The sequence below is a fragment of the Salvia splendens genome, unplaced genomic scaffold (assembly GCF_004379255.2).
Source record: "Salvia splendens isolate huo1 unplaced genomic scaffold, SspV2 ctg820, whole genome shotgun sequence".
Lineage (NCBI taxonomy): Eukaryota > Viridiplantae > Streptophyta > Magnoliopsida > Lamiales > Lamiaceae > Salvia > Salvia splendens.
Genome location: NW_024599499.1, coordinates 965 through 23,943, shown reverse-complemented (window position 1 = coordinate 23,943; position 22,979 = coordinate 965). Strand labels below are relative to the sequence as shown.

The window sequence follows — 22,979 nt, the reverse complement described above, 5'->3', positions numbered from 1 at the left end:
TTGAAGTGATCTAGCTCAAGATTCAATCTTTAACAATACCATTGAAGTGTTCTAGCTCAAGATTCAAATTTTAACTATATATCTTCCACAAAAACAGCCAAAATCAAGAGGAGTATGTTTAACCTTGGCAAAAAACCAAGAAACAAAAATCCTCAAATTCCCAGAAAAAAAAGAATCCATCTTCAGCAAATCATCACATGAACTGAAATGGGAGAACTATCTCATCAATTTATTCAAAATTTCAATTCAAAATCAAAGCAGCAGCTCATAATCACTTCAACAACATCCATCAATTTCATGAGAGAGAAAGAGAGAGAGGGAACTAACCATCTCGGCGAGGACTATCAGCCCTTATTCGAACACTGAAGCAAGAACCCATTTTTTTCAGACAAACTCAGGAATCTTGTTGTCTGAAAACTGATCTAAAATGGGAGCACAAATCTTTTCTTAAAGGGCTTTAGTTTAGAAAGTTCCAAACTTGAAGCCCGAAAGTGTGAAAGCGATTACTTTTCATAAACAAATTAGAGGTGAAGAATATGTTTATCTATTCATCATCATGTTGTGTAGGTTGAATTCCTCTACGTGTAGTCGGTTTGGCATCACGAGAATCTAATATATAGCTCTCTTTATTTAATTTCTTGAGGAAATTTTAGCAGACTTTTCTCACCAATCCCCAATTATTTCTGCAACCTCGTCAACTTGTCTACACTAGTACAAATTTAATTTTATAGTAATTGAAAAATAAGGTGATTCTAGAAATATGCTCACAATGCATTTATGAATAGTGTATGTAAGCCTAAGGAATTAATGCTCCCTCATCTCAACTTTGAGAAATGGATTGAAAGTGTAATGAGTTTCTATAAATGTACAATTCATTTATGAGGTTAATTAGTGTATGTAAATTTAATTAATCAATACTCTTTCATATCAGCTCTATGAAATGGATCGAAAGTGTAACGAGTTGGATGAGTTAAATATCGAAAATTAAATATTTGATCAGAATTAAATTGAATTATTTTTTTTTTGGATTTCGATATGGTTTATATTAATTGGTTCATAGTATTAAACATTTTATGTACTATGGAGTTTCATTTTTCATTTTAAAATATATTAGTGTTGTTTCAATTTTCGATTCAGATCGTAGTTCGGAATTTCGTTTTACATGTTATTTTTTTATGATTGTTCATTTAATTTCAATGGTTTCAGTCAATTTGGGTAAGAAAACAAATCCAAAATCGAATAGTCACTCATGAAATAAATATATGAATACAGTAGTAAAATATAATTTAAATTTAATGTATTATCTATAGAGTGAAATTTGTGACTCAGTTTCTAGAAATAGTAAAAAGTAGATTGAGTTCTTAAGGTTGGACCAACTATAATGATACTATTAGAACTTTTTAGTTGAATGGAAGAAGTACTTTTTAATAAAGCGTCATCAATATCACGAATATTATTAGTGACACACTACATGTAAGTAATTATAATGACTAATTTAAATTTGTTAAATCATATCACCAATTCGAACCACCTAACTTAAGACCATTCGAGCAGTGCCCCCGCCCCGGGCCCCAAAACGTTGGGGCCTCCAAAATCCAAATACATACATGAGTAATACATGCTACTGGGCAGGTCCAAGCAAGAAACAAAGCCCACTGTTAAACTATTAGTTATAGTATTATTATGGGCCCCTCTTTTAGTTTCCGGGCCAATAAAAACTCAGGACCGGGCCTGCTTAAGACTTATAGGAGTAATTTTTTTTTATGTATGATGTGGACATCTTTATTATATTACATTATATTTTTTATTTTCGATCAAATTGCAAACATATTTCAGTAAATAATCCGAGAAATGAGATTCATCAACATAATTTACTTTTATAATAGTAAGAGTAGTTCGAGATCATTGTTGTTCGTATTTATTCACGTTTTTTTGTGGAATAGCCCTATGACTATGATAATGGAAAGGACAAATGTTTAATTGCGAATACTCCCTCCGTCCGGATAATTCGTCTCACTTTAATCGGACACGGGTTTTAAGAAATGTAATGAGAAGTGAGTTGAAAAAGTTAGTGGAATGTGGATCCTACTTTTATATATTAATTTTATAGTAAAATGTGAGTAGGAAGAGTTAGTTGGAATATGATGTCCACTATAAAAAATGACAAAAGTGAAATAAGACAAATTATGTGGGACAGACCGAAATGGAAAAATGAGACAAATTATCCGGAACGGAGGGAGTAAGCAATAGCCATTTGGTAGGCCCTACTTTTAGGCTGCGGATTGGATCACTATTATTCAGTCAACAGGTTCACATTTATAATTTGTTAAAATAAGCAATAAGAAATGATTTATAATTTGTTAACTAAAGGCTGCCCAAAGGTTTTTTTTTTGTCATTGAGAATTTATTTAGTAGGAAAATTATTTTTAACTCGATCTGTAATGGCTTTTTCTCTAAGTTATCACATTTATTTCCGATTTATTATTTGATCTTTTGTGTTTAATACTTGCAGCTCATCAAAATTCGATAATTGAAAATGAGTGGACTATCGGAAATCAGAACAATTTTTGGAAAAATTATACTTCTAGTACACTAATTTTACCCTATGTAATTAATATCTTGAAGAACAATTTTTCGAAATTTAATGTATTTATCTAGTCAACTAATCATGGATCATAATATTATCATCTTTGCAGTGCAGAACGAAAAATGTATCACAAAAATACAATGTATCACAAAAAATGAAAATAATGAATGTAGGCTAGCTTCTTCATTATTGAAAATAAAAATACTGTTCCATTATTGAAATATCTAAATTATGTTTACTCAGAGAGAATGCTGATTATAATTGAATTGGGAATACTTTTTGTTTAAATGTGGGACCAAATTCGGTGGATTTTCCACTGAAGGAGAATATAGCAATCTGACTGGTATTTATCCATATCATTATAATCACAACCAAGAAAAAAAAGTGACATATATTATCAAGGTAAGACTGAATAAATAAATTTAAAAACATTAAGTTATTTATCGAAACCCGACCCCTGAGTTTGTTAGATTACAATTTGTCAATCATAACAAAGATATTAAATTCGACCAAAACGTAGCTCTTGCTTCATCCCCTAAATCCATCATTCATTGAATTTATGAGATAAAATAGTGGTTAATTTAAACTATCATCTAAAAATTCATGCGCGAAGAAATGAAATTGATTCAAAATAAACATATTGTTACGAAGTTATGTCCCTCATATTATAAATGATAACCTTAATTTAGTAGTTGAGATATTTTATACTAGTGGATTCACGAAACATAACTAGGTGGATATGACGTAGTGAACTAGGTCGTTCGTTGGTGTTTTGAAGACAAATATGGTGCGGCAATGATGGCGGACAAGGAACTGAAGTGAATCACCACTTCAAAGGATTAGAGCATTTTGCAGTGTGTGTGATCGACTACAAGTTGACAATTCCAAAGATCGAATTTAATGGAGTTTTTCTAGCTTTAAGAATAGATAATGATTTTGGTTGATCCCAGCCGTTGTTTATACTGACGTGGATACAATTATTGAAACATGAATAAAAGGCAAAAATTAGGCTTAATATCTAAACTCATGTGGACAAATCATGCGTTGCTAAAAGAGAGGTTTGAAAAGGAGAAGGAAAGCACCATTCACAGCGGAGAAAGATTTAAAGTGAAAAAACGGATCTTCTGAAAGTGAAATTTGGACTCGTGAAAATACTGCGCCGACCCCTTCTTTTATCTAAGTTTGGTGGGCGTTGAATTGCCAACTTAATTTTTTAATATTAGTAGTAAAAAATACTATGAAAGTAGCTTGCAATCCATGATATGTATATGTGGGCCAGATGGATGACCAATCCCTCCAGCTCATGAAGGTTAGAAAACTCTATTTAAACGGGTCTTAATTGAGCCTTTAGAGCTGAGGTATATTATTATTCTTCGTCTGTCATTCATTGTTATGGCGATAACGGTCTTTTTTATTGTGTTACTTTTATCCACCATCATTTATTGCTAGGGGCGATGATCTTCTTTATCATCTCAAATTTCCATTCACTATCGTTGTTTTAGATTGACTTATGTTAGATTTTCACACCATCTTCGTTTTGTTGTTTTAGATTTTATTTGACATTTATTGCCAGCGACGCTGACCTTTTTCATTGTGATAAATTTTACAAGGCTACCATGTGAAGATGAGACCAACTATCATATAGGAGTAGATGTTTCATTCCAAAATCAATTAATGATATAAGGATGAGTAGTTAGGTAAAGTTGACCTCTTTTTCACCTCACACTTTTAATGGAATACTCCCTCCGTTCCTAAAGAATATGCACTTCGGTTTGACACGAGTTTTAATCTAAAATTGGTAAAGTAAGAGAGAGGTAGAGAGAAAAAGTAATTAAAGTATTGTTAGTAGAGAATGAATCACACCTCATTAGAGAGTAAAAACTTTCTAAAATTAGAACGTGCATATTTTTATGAGACGGACTAAAAAGAAAAGAATGCATATTTCTGTGGGACGGAAGGAGTATGAAACAATTCACATGTAGAGATCTCAACACACACCTCCCTAATGCAATATAAATCGAAATTCTCCTAAAAATATCTTGAAATCAGAAAAATCTAAGCAGTATCTTCTGGATTGGGATGGACACGAGTGTAAGGTGGTGCGTTGAATACTTTTCATTCCTTTACTTCGCAATTGTCACTTGTTTCTTCTTGTGAGGCAATAAATGCGATGGCAAAATAATCTATAGTCATATCTTGTTATTCGATTGATATGAGGATGACATTGCTCAAACCAATGTTTTAAAAACCGGACCGGACCGGCCGGTCGGACCGGTCGGACCGCGAACCGGTAGGCATTCCGGTCCGGTTTACCTCTAAAAACCGCCTGTTAGTTGACCGCCTCGAACCGGTAAAACCGGCCGGTCGAACCGGTTGGACCGGGAACCGGGAACCGGTTCAACTGTATTTAAATATTTTTTTAATGCTTTTCAAAATTTTATTCTAAAATTTTGGCTTTGATAGGGGTCGAACTCAAGACCTCTCGATGAACTTACCAACAATTCTACCACTACACCACAAAGACTTCTTGGTAGTAATATGAACATAAGTTATTTTCATATGTTAAACACGAAATATTTTATCTATATAAACTAATAATTCGCGTTTAATACGTATATATGTATATTAAGAATATGTGATTAATTATATTAAAAGTTTACTACTATTTGATTATATACTAGGAGTATTTACTAAATATATGTTTTAATTTATGTTTATTCATATATCTTTGTGTATAATATTATTTTGCCGCATTACTTTTTGAAAATAATACTATGAACTTATTTATTTTTATACATAAATATTAGTAAATTTTTATTTACAATAACTTACTACTAGTATTTAATTATATTTGTTGATAAAAAATTAATAAAATTCTATCATTAACTAAAAATATATTCTTTTTAATTTTATATTCTTTTAAGATAATTCCTTTTAATTTTAATATTCTTTTAAGAAATTGTTAATTATAATATATTTTTTATATTTTAATTATACTTTTACAATCACTAATGTTTTATAATATATGAGTTTATAATTATACATAGAGTTTAATACTAGTTTTTAATATTGTGTATTATAATTTATTATTGTATTTAAACTTAACGTCATTAAATATTCTAATATAATAGTACAAGACTTGTTTTCTAAAATAATACTATTAAATATATAATACTATAATATTTATTGACAAAACATTTAATTAAATTTTATTATTTACTACTAAATAAATAAATAAATATATATATATATATATATAAACAGTATTCCGGTTCAACCAATGGTTCGACCAGTGAACCGGTTGAACCAGTGAACCAGTAATGATTCCGGTTCGCTGGCCGGTCCGGTTTTTAAAACATTGGCTCAAACAGTCACAGTCACAGTCACATGGTCTTGGTACATGCACTTCTTCCAGCAACCAACATCGACTAACCACTCTCAATTTTTAAAGACGACTTTGTGGTCCCTCAGCAGAAGTCAATGCTCGAACAACCTTAATTCTGGATATAATAAGAAGGAATGATGTCTGGTTTAACGTAATCCAAGCAATTTTGTCAAACACCATATATAGTAAGATCTCGTATTGGGACCATGATTCTCTTGCAATATTTAGCTACATTACCACAAGTCCATAACGATCACTAGTTTTCGAGGCCGTTCACATCAAGGTCGGTTTTTCCCGATAAAGCCAAAAGGGCTAGAACCGCTCAAGCGGGTTGCACGCACATCAGTTGAGAAACAACACAAACGACGAAATAAACTAAGCCAAGAAAGACAACTAGCAAACCAAATCACAAGAAAACGCCTCCCAAGAAACACAGAAAATAAAATTCTAGACACCAACATGTAATCCACGATCAATGTTTTCGATTAATGATTTTTTTTCTCGACATCCCAGTTTGGTTTCATCGTTTGGAAGATAACATATACTAATACCATAATCACAAATTAGAGAGACACTAGCAACAAAAAGATTCAAGCACAGGCATATGAAGATGAATATAACAATACAAGGTTGCTTGAGGCCAGATTTATTAGTGTTCAGTACAGTTAAAAGGCAAATTCAAGGCGCCACAAATAACTAGAAAATTGCACAGCAGAGTCTCAGCCAAACGAGGTAATAGTTATTACATCTCCCCTATCAAAGGCTTCAAAAATAAACTCTTCTCGACGCTTCAACTTATGCGTTCTTCTTTGTTTCAGCTGACTTGATGATGTCAATGAATTCGGGCTACAGATTAAAATTTAAATTGGTGCAGGTCAGAATATTTGCTCATTCAACTCTATACGTATCGTTTTTTTCAGGATGAGAAGAGATGCGATTATTACCTTAAGAGAAGCACCACCAACAAGGAAACCATCAATATCAGGCTGTGAAGCCAAATCCTTGCAGTTTCCACCATTCACAGATCCTGCACGAAAATATCAGATCAATATATTCTACGTGAGGAAATTGTAAGAGCTAAAAGCTGTATGTTTTAAAAGACGAAATATGGATGCACTGCAGATTTACCTCCATAGATGATCCTGGTTGAAGCAGCAACATCAGCGTTCACATTGGCTTTAAGCCATTTCCTCAACTCAACATGTACCTATATGTTTAAGCGGGATTAGACATCTTTGTTGCATTAACACTTTTCAACAAACGGTGTCCATGATCATGAAAGACTTACTTCTTGAGCCTGGGCAGGAGAGGCAACCTTTCCGGTTCCAATAGCCCATACAGGTTCATAAGCCAAGACAACGTTTGTCCAATCCGAAATCTTTGCTGTAATGTTAGAGTGGAGTTTGTTTCAGGAAAAAGAGTCATGTAAAGAGGTAGGACCGTAGGAGAACAACTAGGTTAACTTTACTGAAATTCTTTTGCAAAATGTACCATGATTCTTTCATTTCTTACTAGAAAAGTTCTTGTGGAATATGTATAAAAACAGTAGTATGCATTTTATAAACAAGTAGCAGTGTTACATTTAACAATAAGGAAAATCTGGCGTTAGATGCTGGTTGAAAATGAAATTTATAAGTGCACCATGATCTACTTGGCTTTACCTGGTCTAATATTTAAAAGTCATAACCCAATAAAATTAGATTTAGGAAAAAAGTGTACAATTAAAAGTCATAACCCAATAAAATTAGATTTAGGAAAAAAGTGTACAATTAATTTCCCAGAAATGAAATCAGTACCTGCAATGGCCTTGGTCTGTGCAGCCACAACATCCACAGTCGTTCCTGCTTCCCTCTGTTCAAGTGTCTCACCGATACATGCAATCACCTTCAAACCTTTCGAAAGTGCATATGCAACTTTATCTCCAACAAACTGAAATCATGGTAAATTCCATTATTGAATACATGAGGAAAAACCTAATACATAAGCATAAATAATTTTAATAAAGGTAAACATCAGAATTACCTCACTTGATTCATTCAACAATGCTCTCCTCTCAGAGTGACCAAGAATAACCCAAGGTACGTTCAGGTCTACAAGCATCTCAGCACTACAAAGGATGATTAAACAGAAAATTTTCATACTCCTAAACAGCCACAAGCACTGTATATCTGGATATGCCAATTCTTGTTAGCTTTAGAGAAGGATGCTTACCTAACTTCGCCGGTGTAAGCACCTCCTTTACTAACCCAACAGTTCTGAGCTGCAACGTGGAAATCAGGTCGCAGAGAACCTTTTACCAAGGGAAGAAACACGTATGGAGGACTGACAACCACCTCTGCATGGAATGGCGAATTAACACAAAATTAGTTGACATGGAAGAAAAAAGAAAACACCGCACAGGCATACACACACAAACAGTTCCAGAGTTTAAACATACTTTCTTCAAGTAAAGAGAGTTTTGGTTGAAAGTGTAACAGACAAATATAAATATTGAAGCAACTCTTAGAAATATCGTTCTTTATAATTTCACAATGCCAAAACCAAAAAGTCATTGGGATAGTATGGCACACAACTTAAGCATACTGTGATAGACTATAATTCCATCACTTCCATTAAAAAGGATTTGTATTCAAGTCATATGGATTTTCAAACACATAACATATGAATGTCAATTAAACAAGACAACAGGACGGTTTATTCTTATCCAAACGGATAAAAAGAAGAAAGAAAGACTCAAAGCACAAATTCAAAATACGAAATTTGTAGGCAAGAAATCAGTGGATCGACATTGATTATTTCATTATTTCTTGCCCATTAACAAATCCACCAGTTTAAAACTTTTAACATGTCAGGTTAGTAAAATATATCCTCACCAACAACATCCTGGGATGGCACTTGAGCAGCATTGAGTGATGCGACGATCTTCTTTACTTCCTCAGAATTACCATTCTACAAAATTAAATTGAAATCTCTTAGAAACACAACAACTGCAGCCAAATGAAAGTATAGATAGCTGATATTCAACCAATCACTCCAGAAAAAAAGGCAAAAAAACGAAGATCATTAAGAAAATGTGATTCAATAAACTGATACTCTGTGCATGCTACAACAAACGCATAAAAAGCTAAATCTCAAAAGTGAGAACATAGGATATCTAGATAACGAATCCACCAGTCATTCATTTCACAAGAAAAAATCTCATCAAAAAACAGTAAGTTCATCTCGTTTCCATCGATCGATCTCAGAAATTACTAATAAGGCGAAATCAGCTCAGATCCAAATAAAATAACATTTCGACTATTGCTACAAAATCAGTAAACTCCCAAGCAAAATCAAATTCAGCGATCACGTCAAAGACAAAGACTATTGCTACAAAATTGCAGACTAATAATATCCCTAAGCATTGAGATCCACAAACATACATCAATCTCTATATGCGATACATAAAACAACGTTAAATCTACTAAAAGGAAGAGATTAAACAGTAGATCGGAAACGAGATCGGCCGAAATGAAAAGGAGATCCACAACAAACGGATCAATCATTCTCATAACATCGAAGAGATGAATACTTACGCATTTCCAGTTGCCGCCGACGAAGAACTTTCTGCCCATTTTTGATATCGGAGATAACTAGAAAATGCACGAGAATATGGCTTTTGGTAGTGTGTAGTGGTTGGTAATGGCAAATGACTGGTTGTGAGTGATGGATATCCGCGAATTTATATAATCGAGAAGAGAAAACTCATTATTTGTGGATCAGGAAAAGTGAATTGCCTAAAATGCCCTTTGGTAATGTGTGTTGACGGAATATTCGAAACGCATGCGGGAATCCGAAAAACAATTTCCAATACTCATTTTAGGACATCCTCATAAATATGTCATTCCACTTTTATTAATTTATTTCTTTTATATTTTATAAGGTCGCTTTAGAATATCTCTGGATAAATATTTTATTTTAGATACGTAAAATTAACATTTCATTAATTGTTTTAGTTCGATGTATAAAAGAATATATTATCGATGACATTTTGTAACATAATCAGGAAAATACAGTCTCATTTTTAAAATGAAATGGTAAGCGAAGTAGTGGAATGTGTATATATCTTTTATTGATGAATGGGGTATTAATCACAAGTCACAATTACCGTGCCCAAGCCCTTATTTGCTTTATAATGCAAACCTGTGGGCGTTGTTGGTTAAGCACTAGCACATTGGATTTTGGAAGCAGAAAACATTTTTTCCTAATCTACGGACAATGTACAGATTTTTATAAGATGATACATTCATTTATTTTTCTTAAATTCTATTGCCAAAATATCAAATTGGGTATTCGCAAGTTTCCGGTGATGCAATCCATCATTAGTTCGTATCCCATAACGTATTTATAGTATTTAACAATGGAAGCACATTACAACTAAGGCCCGAAATGTGCTGTGATTATTAAAATACTAGTACAACTTTAGAGAAGTCACTTAGTTTAGAACTTAATGTACCTATAAATTCCTAAATATTCGTCGATTTTTGATTTTGTATACTAACTTCAAATCTATGTATAAATTGTTAAACTATTGCTTTGTTGTAATTTTATAATAAATCAAAATTTAGGAATTGATATAACTTGGAATACTTACCATCAAATACCACCAAAACTACATCATATTATATGCACTAAAACAACATCACATTATACTAATTTTATTTATTGAGTGGTGGAAGTTTATACTAAGAAGGAATGCGAGAAAAGAAAAAGAAATGAGATAGAAGGGATAAAACAAGAAATCATATTATTTAGTTTGATTGTATAACACAACATTTCACTACCTATAATCAACATTGAAATCTTGATTAATTTTAAAATCAAAACAAATCAATAATTCGATAATTTACTACAGATTTTAAATCTACTACTATACATTATCAAAATTAAGCTAAGATTCAAGAATTTACAGGCAAATATCATTTACATAAATAACATATTTATATTGACATAACTTATATTCATCCCATGATTAAAAAGAAGCTAACAGTCATGTCCCTAGTTTCACTTCGTTTAAGTACATACATTAAAAAAAATCTTGTTTCACTTAATATAAGTACATACATTAAAAATGTCAGCTTCATCAGCTGGATTTTATACATGTTTATGAAGAAATCAACAAATTTGGAACCACGAAATAACACAGGTAACTTCAAGGACAAAAGATGAGGAGTTCTACTTTTTTGATGAATCGCCAGATTTCAACTCCCTCTCAAGCTCATCGAATTCCCACTCCCCGATGTCCTCTGCAGCGTAGTCTGGATCTACTTTTCCAAATTCAGACTCAAGTTTCGCCAACTCTGCTGCAGGATCAAGTATCTCGATCTGCTTCGACTTAGGTGAGGGCCGTTGCTCGTCAGCCTTCCCAGCACTGACTTCTCTTTCTGCCTGCTCCGTAGAGGAGCTTGTGACGCTTTCACTAGGCGATTCATCTGCCTCTTTAGTGGGATTCTCAATATCCAGAGTAGGTCGCTCGATGGATTCAAATTCCTCTCTTAGCTTCTCAATTTTGTCAAATAGCTCTTTCACCTCCTTATTCTCTTTGCTGAAATAAAAAAAATATACAACGTAGACTTAACATGGAGTCTTGGAAAGGTACTACACAGGGAAGGACAGGAGTGGCTATAATTGATTGGCAGTAAGACCTGGATAGTTTTCCTTGGCCGGCATAATACCGCTCTCTCATGTTGTCCACTACGCTGAATGTAGTTATTATCTGCAAGTTGTTAAGAAAAATAAACCGGCTAAAGTTTTTTTGTAAAAGTTTGATGACTCAATTGCCCAAGACTACTAGTGGTGTTACATAAGTTAGATATTGTCAAGAAGTTCAAATACACAATATTTTGATGAGTTACTTCTGCAAGAAAAAAAACAGAGCGAAAAGGTAGCCATCATGGGTAAATGCGGGGGATGGTGATAAACGAAGCTCCTATATATCGTTAATTTGAACTTAAGCAACTAATATGAATTAATTTCAGTTTACCTTAGCTTCATAATCCAGGTATTCTTCCTCGAGATTTCTCTTTGGGCTAACCAACTGAGATTCGTTAGTTTCCAATCCAGGAGACGGTTCAGAGCTGTAAGCAGTTTCAGAAATATTAGGCTCGTACGTAGCCAAACTAGGACAGTACCATCTTTTACAAATATTATATGGGGAAATACCCATCAGTCAGGCACTTTAAGTTCTCCACATACTTTCCAATGCGATCAATAGGCTGTCTAAGCTCTTTCTGCATCGAATGAGACGGAAGAAGATGGATATATAGTTTGCAAACATCAAAATTACTAAAAGATACGGAATACCATTGCAGTGAATAAAATAAATAAATAAAATAAGCACCTCATAAGAAGAAAGCAGCTTCTTAACCAAATCTGTGAAGTAATCTTCGTGTCTCTCGATCTCAGCACTTTCATATGCAAATGGAAAATGAGCAACAATACACCCTCAGAGAAAATACGTACATATGGAGCAGTTTTAGAATGTAACCAACTCAGTATGGATTTTACATATAGACTTTTTAAGAAGCTGATATAAGTATGCCATCATAAACAACTTTGCAGTTCTTCAAATTGTGACACTTTGTTAGAAGTCCATTAGGAGTTGACTATCAAAGTACGAAATTGTCATAAATGAAATTCATCTAAAAGTTCGTTCAAAGTGTGTTTCTATACAACCTTTATGCAGCTCATATATAAACAGGTAAAAATATGTCAATTGTAGAGTTAAAATGCATGTGTTTATAGCAGAGATTTCTATCGACTAAACCATATTGAATTCATACATACTTGGTTTCTTTCTCCTTAGCTTCCACGTATGAACACTGAAGAGACCAAGTATCTTCCAAAAAGTTAATCCACGTACTAAGAATATCTGATTCTGTTCGACAAGACACAATGGATTTTGCTAGTTCATCCTCCTACAAAGTTGTAAGGATATGTAAAATAAAACAATCAAAATATGGATAAGGCAACCCTTGAAGTATAGTTGATAGCATTTACTATGATTTATCTACGTGATTCAGCAGTATATGGAACAGAGTAATTTTTTAATGGGAAAGGTATAGCAGACCTTAGTTTTCACATGGGCGACAATTTGATCATTAGCATCAAAAAATTGATCCCTCTCTTCCGTGACATTGTGAAGACGAGTTCGCACAGCAGACAAGGAAGTATTGACCTATATAATTAAAATGTTCAGATTACCAAAAACAGAAGAAGTTAATATTAAGAATAGATTAAACCAAAACTACTTGTATCCATATAAGAAGCAGTTATGGAAACAATCCTTTAAAATATCTTAAGAGCAAATGAAATTTTATGTTTATCTAGATTCTTACTGATCCAATAGAGAAGATTATAAAAATATTTAGTTAAACATCTACTCTTTAAATCAGATTTGGAACTTAATAAAGGAGACACTGGCAGTTGGAGGATGGAAATCAGATATTAGAAAGTTAAGAGTCTCAAATTCAAGCAGACTAAAGATTTCCAATAATAAAAAAGAAGAGTTACACATAATAAATACCTACCCATCTTCCCAACAAAGAGTCAGAGAGCGGAGGGGGTAATGGAGAAGGACAGAAGCCAAAACTTATTTTCATGCAAGATCATATTTTCGATTCTACTCTATTTCAGCATGTTGCCACTTCGAGTCACTACATTCACAAACAATAAAGTCTGAATATTGTATGTCATAATCGATGTTTATGAATTCCTGAGACCAAGGCAGTATACGATTCCCATGGGTTAAACACTCTCACTCACCTTCAAGCCCTGAGGTTAAACACCAAGCATGACAAAGACACACATGCATATAAAGAATGTGTTTACTTTGAGTGATAGGGTAGATTTATAAAATATAGGATTGAGTATTTGAAGGATAAGATGATCAAACTAGCCCAAATTTTAGTCAATTCATCTATATTATTATTAGCCATCCATCATAAAACTCAAAAGTAAAAGGCCCATAAGTGAACGTCTCATCAGAATGTAGGTTACAGTACATGGACAAAGAAACACCTTTTTCAATTGAGCTTCAAGTTCATCCCTCTGTTTCTCAAGATCAGATATCTCAGCTTTTAGTTCCTGAAAACAAATTTGAGCCATCAGCATATCTAGCATGCATGCAAGAAAGCACAAATTAGCCATGACATGATATATATGTATATTTATCCTTCTGGTTGTCTACGATATTTAATGATAAACTTCACCTCTTTGTTTCCGGCACAAATAACTAAAAACTACAGAAAGACGGCCTTCCAGAAACTCAGAACTTTATTTCAGTTGGTCTATGAAATTCAAGTGTCCAGGGATATCATTTTTGCTATGTTACTATCAATATCACTAATAGAAATTTTGTATAGGATTTTTCATCTAGACAGACTTATATTTATAACATAATGATCTTCACAGTACTTCTACTGAATTACTGAACTCATGCATATTTTACGTTTTTAGTTGTTTTAGGCTATTATCTTATCCAAATAGATCTATAGTTGTTTAATTTTTTTTCAATATTCATAATATTTATTTACGTAAAGCATCAGATGCATTTTAATATTTTCAAGTTGTTCCCTTTAAAGTGTCTTTATGTGTTCCATTAAAACTCTTCTAAAGTTTACTTAAGCAAGAAAAAATTTTACACTACCCATTTTCTTCAATTCCATACCTTTTCAATTTCACTAACTTCATTGACTTTTCCCACTCGAAACTGCAAAGCATCTTCTTTCTGAAGTCTATAAAGAACAAAGCAAAGTGAAACTTTCAATAAGAGTGACAAAATAATAACAAGGACTCTCATACAACTAAACAGGAAAACAGATTCCAAAATAATAACAGCACATCAGTACAGACCCACCCTAAGCACAAGTGGAATCCATAGAAAAAATAAAGCAAGCAAGTCAGAAATGACATAACACCAATACAGAGAGAACAGAGATCTAGTATGCAAAGACCCAAGCATAAATGGCAAACAGGTAGTTGACAAAAACTTGTAACATGCAGTGATATACCTGTAGTCAGAAATGCGCTTCTCAGCTTTTGAAGATGAGCTTGCTAGGGATTCCAACAATACCTTCAACTTATCAACCTGACATTCTTAAGACACAAATTTCAGAGATCTGGAATATTCAGCCATTAAATAGTTTCTTATTGAGCTTGAAGCAGCCAGCTGAGCAAACAACAATTTTCCAGAATCCTAAAGTAGTTCTACAGGATGAGTCACACACAGGTCTGAGGTTGCATATATTGAACAAGTTTTCACTGGAAGCAAAGGACATTAATGAAATCATAATCACAAAAAAAGGCGTAAAGATTTAGTAAAAGTGAAGATGGTGGGCGGAAAAGAATGGTTGCAAATTTGAATGAGGCTTGATTTAACCATGAGATATGAAATGGAAAACTAACACCATAACAATAAAAGGCAGAAGGCTCATGTACTATGTAAGCACCTTCTGAGAATGAATTTCAGCTGTGTCTCCACATTTAATAGCTTTCTTTTTCAGTAGAAGCGCTTCCAATCTGGAGCACGCTCTGATGTGCGCAAGTGCCTCTTTAAGAGCCTGATGGAGGAAAAAGATAACTAGACATGTAAGATTATGAATTTCAGGACATCAAAGTAGTGCACTTATAAGTCATATTTATAAAAAATACATAAACACACACACACACACACACACACACACAAACCACACTTGGAAACTATAATTTTTCCGTTGAATTGACTACTTTTTGCTAGTAACTTGGAAATGTATTGTAACAAACAGATCAAATTCCTTGTGAGTTTTTTAAGGAATAGAAGTTATGTTCAATGTATGTAGTTAATGACTTGCAAAATATTCTACAGCAATTCCATGGATGAATAGGGGCTCTGGAGGGGAGCCACCACGACAATCGATTTTGTAAAATAGCTGAGAATTTAAATTATAGAAATACGAAATCTTATCATCTTCCTGACTTGATTACCCTACTTCAAGCACAGATTAACTAGCTTTAAAATTTACTAATTTGACAGTCTGAAGCCCTAAGAATATTTCAAATAGAGAGGATATAAGTACTGGAAGCAATAAAACATACAGCATAACAATCCACTTGACAACTGGTCACCTTAAGAAAATGCTACTGACTTGAGATTCTAACAGACCCTGCCTAAAGATGCAATGGAAAAGTTATTTGACAAAACAATTGGGTACAGCAATGTTCACCTCTATTGTTGATGAAGCGTTCTGCTTACTGTTTGTTTCAAGGCTGTCACCATCATGGTCATAAGATGCTCTTGATTCAAGTGTTTTCTTCAATGTGGAGACTTCAGCATCAATCCTGTTTGTAGAATCAGATGTGTGTCAAAACTGTTTGTAGGCATGAATCATAGGAAAAAGTAAAAAGGGGAAGCAATGAAACGGGCATTCAACGAACCTTTGAATATCAGCATTGATTTTCAACCCTGTTATGGCTCCTTCAGCAAATTGAAGCAACTCTTCTCTCTTCACCTATCCAAACAATACTTAGATTCTTTAGAGGCTTATGTTTCAGATGTTGAAAGGAATAAGACTTATTTATTAAACTCAGGTTTTGAAAATTAAAGATAAGCTAAGTGCTGCCTTATTTAATGGGGTATAGAATGTATTGTCAGTACGAGAAAACATATCTAACAGTAGTATAGTTACCAAACTTTCTTCCAATGTGAGCTTTAGTATTTTATGCCTACGTAACATGAGTAGTATTATCCCAAAATTTCTTCAATGCTGTGCATTAGGTTTTATGAAAGGTAGGTTATCGACTGGTACCAGTACTTCATCTTGGTAGCCGGAAAAGACTTTTGCGAGATCCTGAATGCTACTAACTATTGCATTATGAACTGCTTTTCCACCTGTGAGACAGAGTCTGCAGGTGCACAATCGTTACAGGCTTATAGCCAGATCCAAATATAAATTTTATTTGACCAATATGCTTCAATAGGAGAGCAGCATGCTCTCTTTCTCAGCTAGGACTTTAAAATCCACATTAACTAACATAATGGAGAAACTTACCCGAATAATTCAAGCAATAAAGAAACTTCATCTTCACTTGGAGGTTCAAGAGTCTAATCAAGCAAAAGAGAAGACAACGCAAGTCGTAAATTCCAGTAAAATGCATAATTTTAAATCAATATAGCATAGTTGATACTCCTACTTGATATTATAATCAGCCCAAGTTATTAGAACAGAAAATATAAGGTTCGAACCAGTAAAGATATATCTTCAGGCATAAAAAAGGAACAAGCCATATCCAATAAGTAATACTAATGTCTAAGACATATTTAACAACAAACTTTGGCAGCAAAAAGTTGGCTGATGCAATGATGCATCACTCTGAAAAAAAGGATAAACCGAAACACACCATATCCAATAACAATTGCTTGGTTTTGGTAGCAAACTTTAGGTTTGTATCAGAAATATTAATATATTATTACAAGATCATTATCAGTATATGAACATAATGCCGAAACAAATATATACTGAAATGGGACAATTATAACTTACCATGCATATCGATATTCCCTCCAATGCCTGACTGTAAAGAAATACATCACGGAAGTTCAAAGGTTCGCCACCCATGTCTGAATCATAATATAACACCTGCCCGTTTGATAGGAATAAGGGGACATAAAAGTTGATCCATGATAAGTGATTCAAGAAGAAAATTTTGAATCAACCGAACTTAGTGAATAAATATTGATAAATCAAGATGGACCTTAAATATAACTATTTAAATTGCCAATTTTTTGAATAAACAATTGTACTATTACTATTTTAGTAGTAACTAAGGGAGAAAGCACTAGGTCTAAAACCACATTCTTATCAATAAATCAAAAGCCATGGGGATAAGTTGTGTGATCCCTGAATCGACCTAATGGGCAGGTTTTGAGTTAGTAAGGATGTTCCAGGACAACACATCAATCCTCACTTGCTCTGGATGTCTAGGTCATCAATTTATTTTATATGGCAAGTAAATGGTACATACACATATTAACATGTATGAGCATGATGGATGATCTTTCCCCTAGCAGCATTTAAACCACTACTATTATTTATGTAAATCATATGCATAAGAAGAAAAACATGAATAGAAAAAAGCGAAAAGGATGTAATAAGTGGTCTAAAAGGGCCCCACAGAGCTTGCACCTTGTTGGTTTTCAAATCATTAGTAAGTAAAACTAATAAAAATGAACTTCTAAAGGTGGAAACATGGAGAAAAGTATGAAGTCAGCTTAATTATACAAGCAGGAAACAAGTACAGCTGTAGTATAGACGATTGAGTTAACCATTGACTGTCTTTTGGGGCTCTTTGGCTCTTCATGAAGTAGATGATGCTCATTGTTCGTTTCTTTTTCTTCAAATGTGAGACTGGAAGAGTTTTCAATTTCTTTTAAAACAGCCAACCATCTTCTCATCAACTCAGCCCTCTCACGCCCCCTGCATGCAACAGAAGCCTCCTCTAACCTTTTCACAGTCTGCTTGAAGCTTTTAACATTCCCACCACCCTGACAATACCAACCACAGACTTCACTATTTGAGGAAAAAAGTGTGAACTGGTAAGTTCACCACTTCCACTAATCAAAATAGATAGCCAACGGAATACAATAATCTACAATTTTTTATTCAAATTCATGGCATTACTTTTCCCATTAAAAGTCAAGTGAATGATTTTAACCCCCCAAAAAAAAAAAAACCTCCTTCTAGGTTCATAGGTATTCTTCAACTCCATGCATCTCAAACTATACAAACAATTAAATGATATATCCATTTTCGTCAATGAATTTCTACATTAGATCAATAAAGTGTAAGCACCACAGCTATCAAAAGGTGTGTGTGTGTGTGTGTGTGTTTATTCAATGTCAATAGACGCAAAATTATATTCCCTCTCAACACCTCAATCAATCAAACTCAAATGTCAATTTTCCCAATTCATATAAAAAACGATCAAGAGCTGAAACCTGATAGTGTGCATATTTCTGCTAGCATTGTCATACGCAAAACCCCCAATACCTAAATTATCAAGAGTCAAACTAACCATATCTCACTGATAGTCACTATTTTTTCCCAGCAAAAACTCCAAACAGGTGGCGGTTAATCAATTTTTCCTTCTAATTCGCAAATGAAATGGTGCAAAATTGAGATGCAAAAGATTTACAATGCGGTCTTGGAGGAGCTTGGCGCCCTCGGCAACAGCTTGGCCGGCTTGCTGGACGACGGAATCGGCGTAATTTTTGACCGTGCGAGTGAGGTTGTTGTTGTTCCCCACCTCACCGCCTTGTTCACCGCCGATCGTATCCACGACATTGTGAATTAGCTCCCAATAGTGATATATCTGCTTCTGATTTCTGTTAAATTTATACTTTGGTATGCAATTTATCAGCAGAGATTGTGTGCACGTGTAAATTACTCCAAATTTGATGTCTGATTTTGGGTTTTTCCTTCCCCTCTGCTTCAGCGACTGACCAGTAAGACCGCGTTTGGCTTGAGGAAAATGTCGGTGTTTTATTTTTATTATTATCGTTACGTTAGTGGAGTAGGTAAAATATTTCCCTTTAATTGGTATTTCGATAATTGTACTTAGTTATCGAATTATATGGAAATGATTACTGATTTAGTCATTTTTTAAAAAAACTTTTGATTATCTTCTCCAATATCAATTTATTCAAATATTTGAAGTATTTACACATTGGTACGTTGTTTGGTCTGGTTTAAAATGAAATAGTAGAATATTAAACTATGAAAATTTGAATTGACTGTCATGAGTCGACGCATAATTAAATTAATTTATGATTAATTTTAAGAAATATCTATTTATCTTATTATTTCCTTCCTCTTTCACGTGCACAATTTCCCTTTTAATTGCATGCTATGTAATTTCTCGAACCAATTTTCAAAGTGGTTCGATCGACTAGAGAATGAATACATAACTTTGTTGGTTTATTTATGGAGCAGTTTAGTAAATATTGTTGTAGAGTCGTGTATTTGTTTAGTATCCACTCAAATCTATAGTTAATTTTATATTCAGTTTTATTTAATTGAGAAAAATATTATCTATTCTTTGTCGAAGAAAAATTATTGTCAAGGATTTTATACTAAACATATTCTGTTAGCTTTATGGCCCGTTGGGCTAACCCAATAATCAAATGGATTTTTCTATTTTTGAGCAAGCAATTTAAGTCAATGCCAACCATTTTTTGTCTTTATATTGAAAATTTGGATCAATTGAACCCAAGAGGCTCAAACTTTATTTTGGCCCAACAAATCTATTGGGCCGCAATACGATATTTTTGAATAATCAACCTAAACAATCATTTTTTTTTCAAAATATACCAATATTATGGTGTATATGATTTTAAAATCAACTTTTTTTACAGATGTTTATCATGATATATTATGTAATAATAAATTTTTATTCAACCAATAGTATTAGTAAAATACTAGTAAAATTATTATTGGGACACATAAGATTAACTGAGTAACACATTACTGGCGATTAGGCTGTATGAAAATGGAAATTTGTTGTGAAATGCAAAATCAATGAATCGATGTAGTACCTACATATTTAGACAATCAAGATATTTTGGCATTCAATTCTTCATACGATCGAGGATATTTATAAAGTCAATATTATCTTGAAAGATCACAAACCCTAACTAAAGGACATTGTGGGGCCTTTTTCCCAACTTGGAAAAAAAATGACTAATGGAGTACCAGGTATTCTGTTTAGAGTCCACAATTGACTTGGTACGAGTTTAAGAAACGTGAAGAAAAGTACTTGGAAAAGGGAGTGAAATACGTATATCACTTTTATATACTCCATCCGTTCCACCAAAAGCAATTCACATTCTTTTTTGGGATGTCCCTCTCCAATTAGTTCTCTAAATATTATTCCCTTCGTCCCAAGTTACTTAATTCGTATTTCATTTTGGAATGTCTCAAAACATCTAGCTAGTCTTACTTTATAATTTCTCCTACTTTATTATTTCTTCTTTCATCTACTCTATTCTTTCTTATATTATTAAATACAACTTTATCAAATCCCATGTTGAAAAGAAATGCATCAAATAATAAGGGACGAAGGAAGTAGTATTTTAAATCTCGAACGCTTCACTTATAGAGGGATGATGCAATATTAGTTTTATAAAAAAATTTGAGTATAATGAGTTAGTGTAATATTGCAGGGCATACTTCCTTTTATAGTAAAAGTAAAAAGAAACTCTTATATTATGAAACAGAACTAAAATGATAAAAATATTTTTATTATGGGAAAAGAGAGTATATATTATATATATACATGCATGATGTGTGCATGATCACATATGTGGCTATATATGATGATACAACAATACATATCCTGTACATGCTATGTTTTTGCCCCTAGATGAGCAAGGTTGAATACATATAGTACCCCTAGATGAGCAAGGTTGAATACATATAGTACCCCTAGATGAGCAAGGTTGAATACATATAGTACCCCTAGATGAGCAAGGTTGAATACATATAGTACCCTAGATGAGCAAGGTTGAATACATAGTAATTTTAAGGCTAAAGAATTCAAGCACTATATCCATACACTATTAAATAAAGTCCCAATTGGGTAAGCCAAACAGTAGATTACCATCCCTACCTAAATTAATCACGCTTCAACAAACCAGAAACGTCCACATGTCTTGACCAAATATAGCCATACTTGTAGATAAAAGATTAGGAGATGTTGGCCACCTCTCAAATCTATCCATCTCCACAAATTCAATCCCACACCCCTCTACACTTCACACTCTTCATTCAAAATAGCGGCACCAATTAAAATATGTACTATCATTATAAATTAATCATCACTTTCAACTTTCAAGATTCAATAAAGTGTGCTATCAAATTTAATTTCATATCTCATAGCAATGCAGAAGGTTCTTTAACTTTGTTAATTGCTCACAACTCCTACAACACTCCACCTAATTGCCATCAGCTTCTTCACACATATATATAATTCTTCTCTTCTTTGTATTTACTCATAATTAAGCAAATATTTTCACAATCAGCAATGTCGAGAGTAGTCGCTGATAACATCCCTCCGAGTGAGGTGGCGCGCGTGGAGTCCTCGCGTCGCCCACGCTCGGCCACCTCCTCCAGTGCGTCGGCGACGAGACGCCCGCGCACCAGGCGCTCGAGATCAGCGGGGCGTTGGCACCCGCTCGATCCTGTTCGTCCTCTCTTTCACCAACATCACGTATAGCGTCAAGGTCCGCCGCAAGCTCGCCCTCCCGAATTTGCGCCGCCGCCCGGCGACGGACCCCGAGTTGGGGTTCTCGTCGGCGAAGACGATACTAAATAACGTCTCCGGGGAGGCGCGTGACGGAGAGATCATGGCGGTGATGGGCGCGTCGGGGTCCGAGAAGTCGACGCTGATCGACGCTCTGGCGAATCGCATGGCGAAGGGGAGCGTGAAGGGGTCGATTACTCTCAACGGTGAGCAGCTGGAGTCGAGGATGTTGAAAGTGATCTCTGCTTACGTCATGCAAGATGATCTCCTCTTTCCAATGCTCACCGTTGAGGAAACCCTAATGTTCTGCCGCGAACATTGTCAAAGTCAAAGAAAAAGCTCCTCGTGCAAGCCCTAATTGACCAGTTAGGGCTTCGCAACGCGGCGAACACCGTCATCGGCGATGAAGGCCACCGCGGCGTCTCGGGGGAGAGAGGCGGCGGGTGTCGATCGGGACAGATATAATCCACGACCCGATTTTACTATTTCGATGAGCCACGTCCGGTTTGGACTCGACGAGCGCGTACATGGTGGTGCATCTTGAAGATGATAACCGAGGGATAAGGGATAAAAGGCTAGGCATGGTGAATTGCAGAGAACAAAGTTTATGATTATCTTATTTCTGTATTTCTGTGTGTTTTACATTGTATACAATGATCTCTTTTTATAGGAGAGAAATACAAGTATATTTGG

The 22,979-nt window shown here is 34.2% G+C and overlaps 1 protein-coding gene and 2 pseudogenes across 1 annotated transcript; 1 reads left to right on the top strand and 2 right to left on the bottom strand.

The window, feature by feature from the left end:
- Positions 1-6,547: 6,547 nt before the first annotated feature.
- On the bottom strand, positions 6,548-9,681 carry LOC121791471 (triosephosphate isomerase, cytosolic-like). Its single transcript, XM_042189410.1, has 9 exons — positions 9,548-9,681; positions 8,846-8,921; positions 8,184-8,307; positions 7,995-8,079; positions 7,769-7,901; positions 7,261-7,355; positions 7,101-7,179; positions 6,917-6,999; positions 6,548-6,818 (listed from the first exon to the last, which is right to left on the bottom strand). The coding sequence occupies exons 1-9, from the start codon at positions 9,584-9,586 to the stop codon at positions 6,768-6,770; spliced, it is 765 nt and encodes a 254-aa protein (XP_042045344.1). The 5' UTR covers positions 9,587-9,681; the 3' UTR covers positions 6,548-6,767.
- Positions 9,682-10,933: 1,252 nt separating this feature from the next.
- Positions 10,934-19,492, bottom strand: LOC121791468 (annotated as a pseudogene).
- A 2,432-nt stretch (positions 19,493-21,924) lies between these two features.
- LOC121791469 lies at positions 21,925-22,751 on the top strand (annotated as a pseudogene).
- Positions 22,752-22,979: the final 228 nt, after the last annotated feature.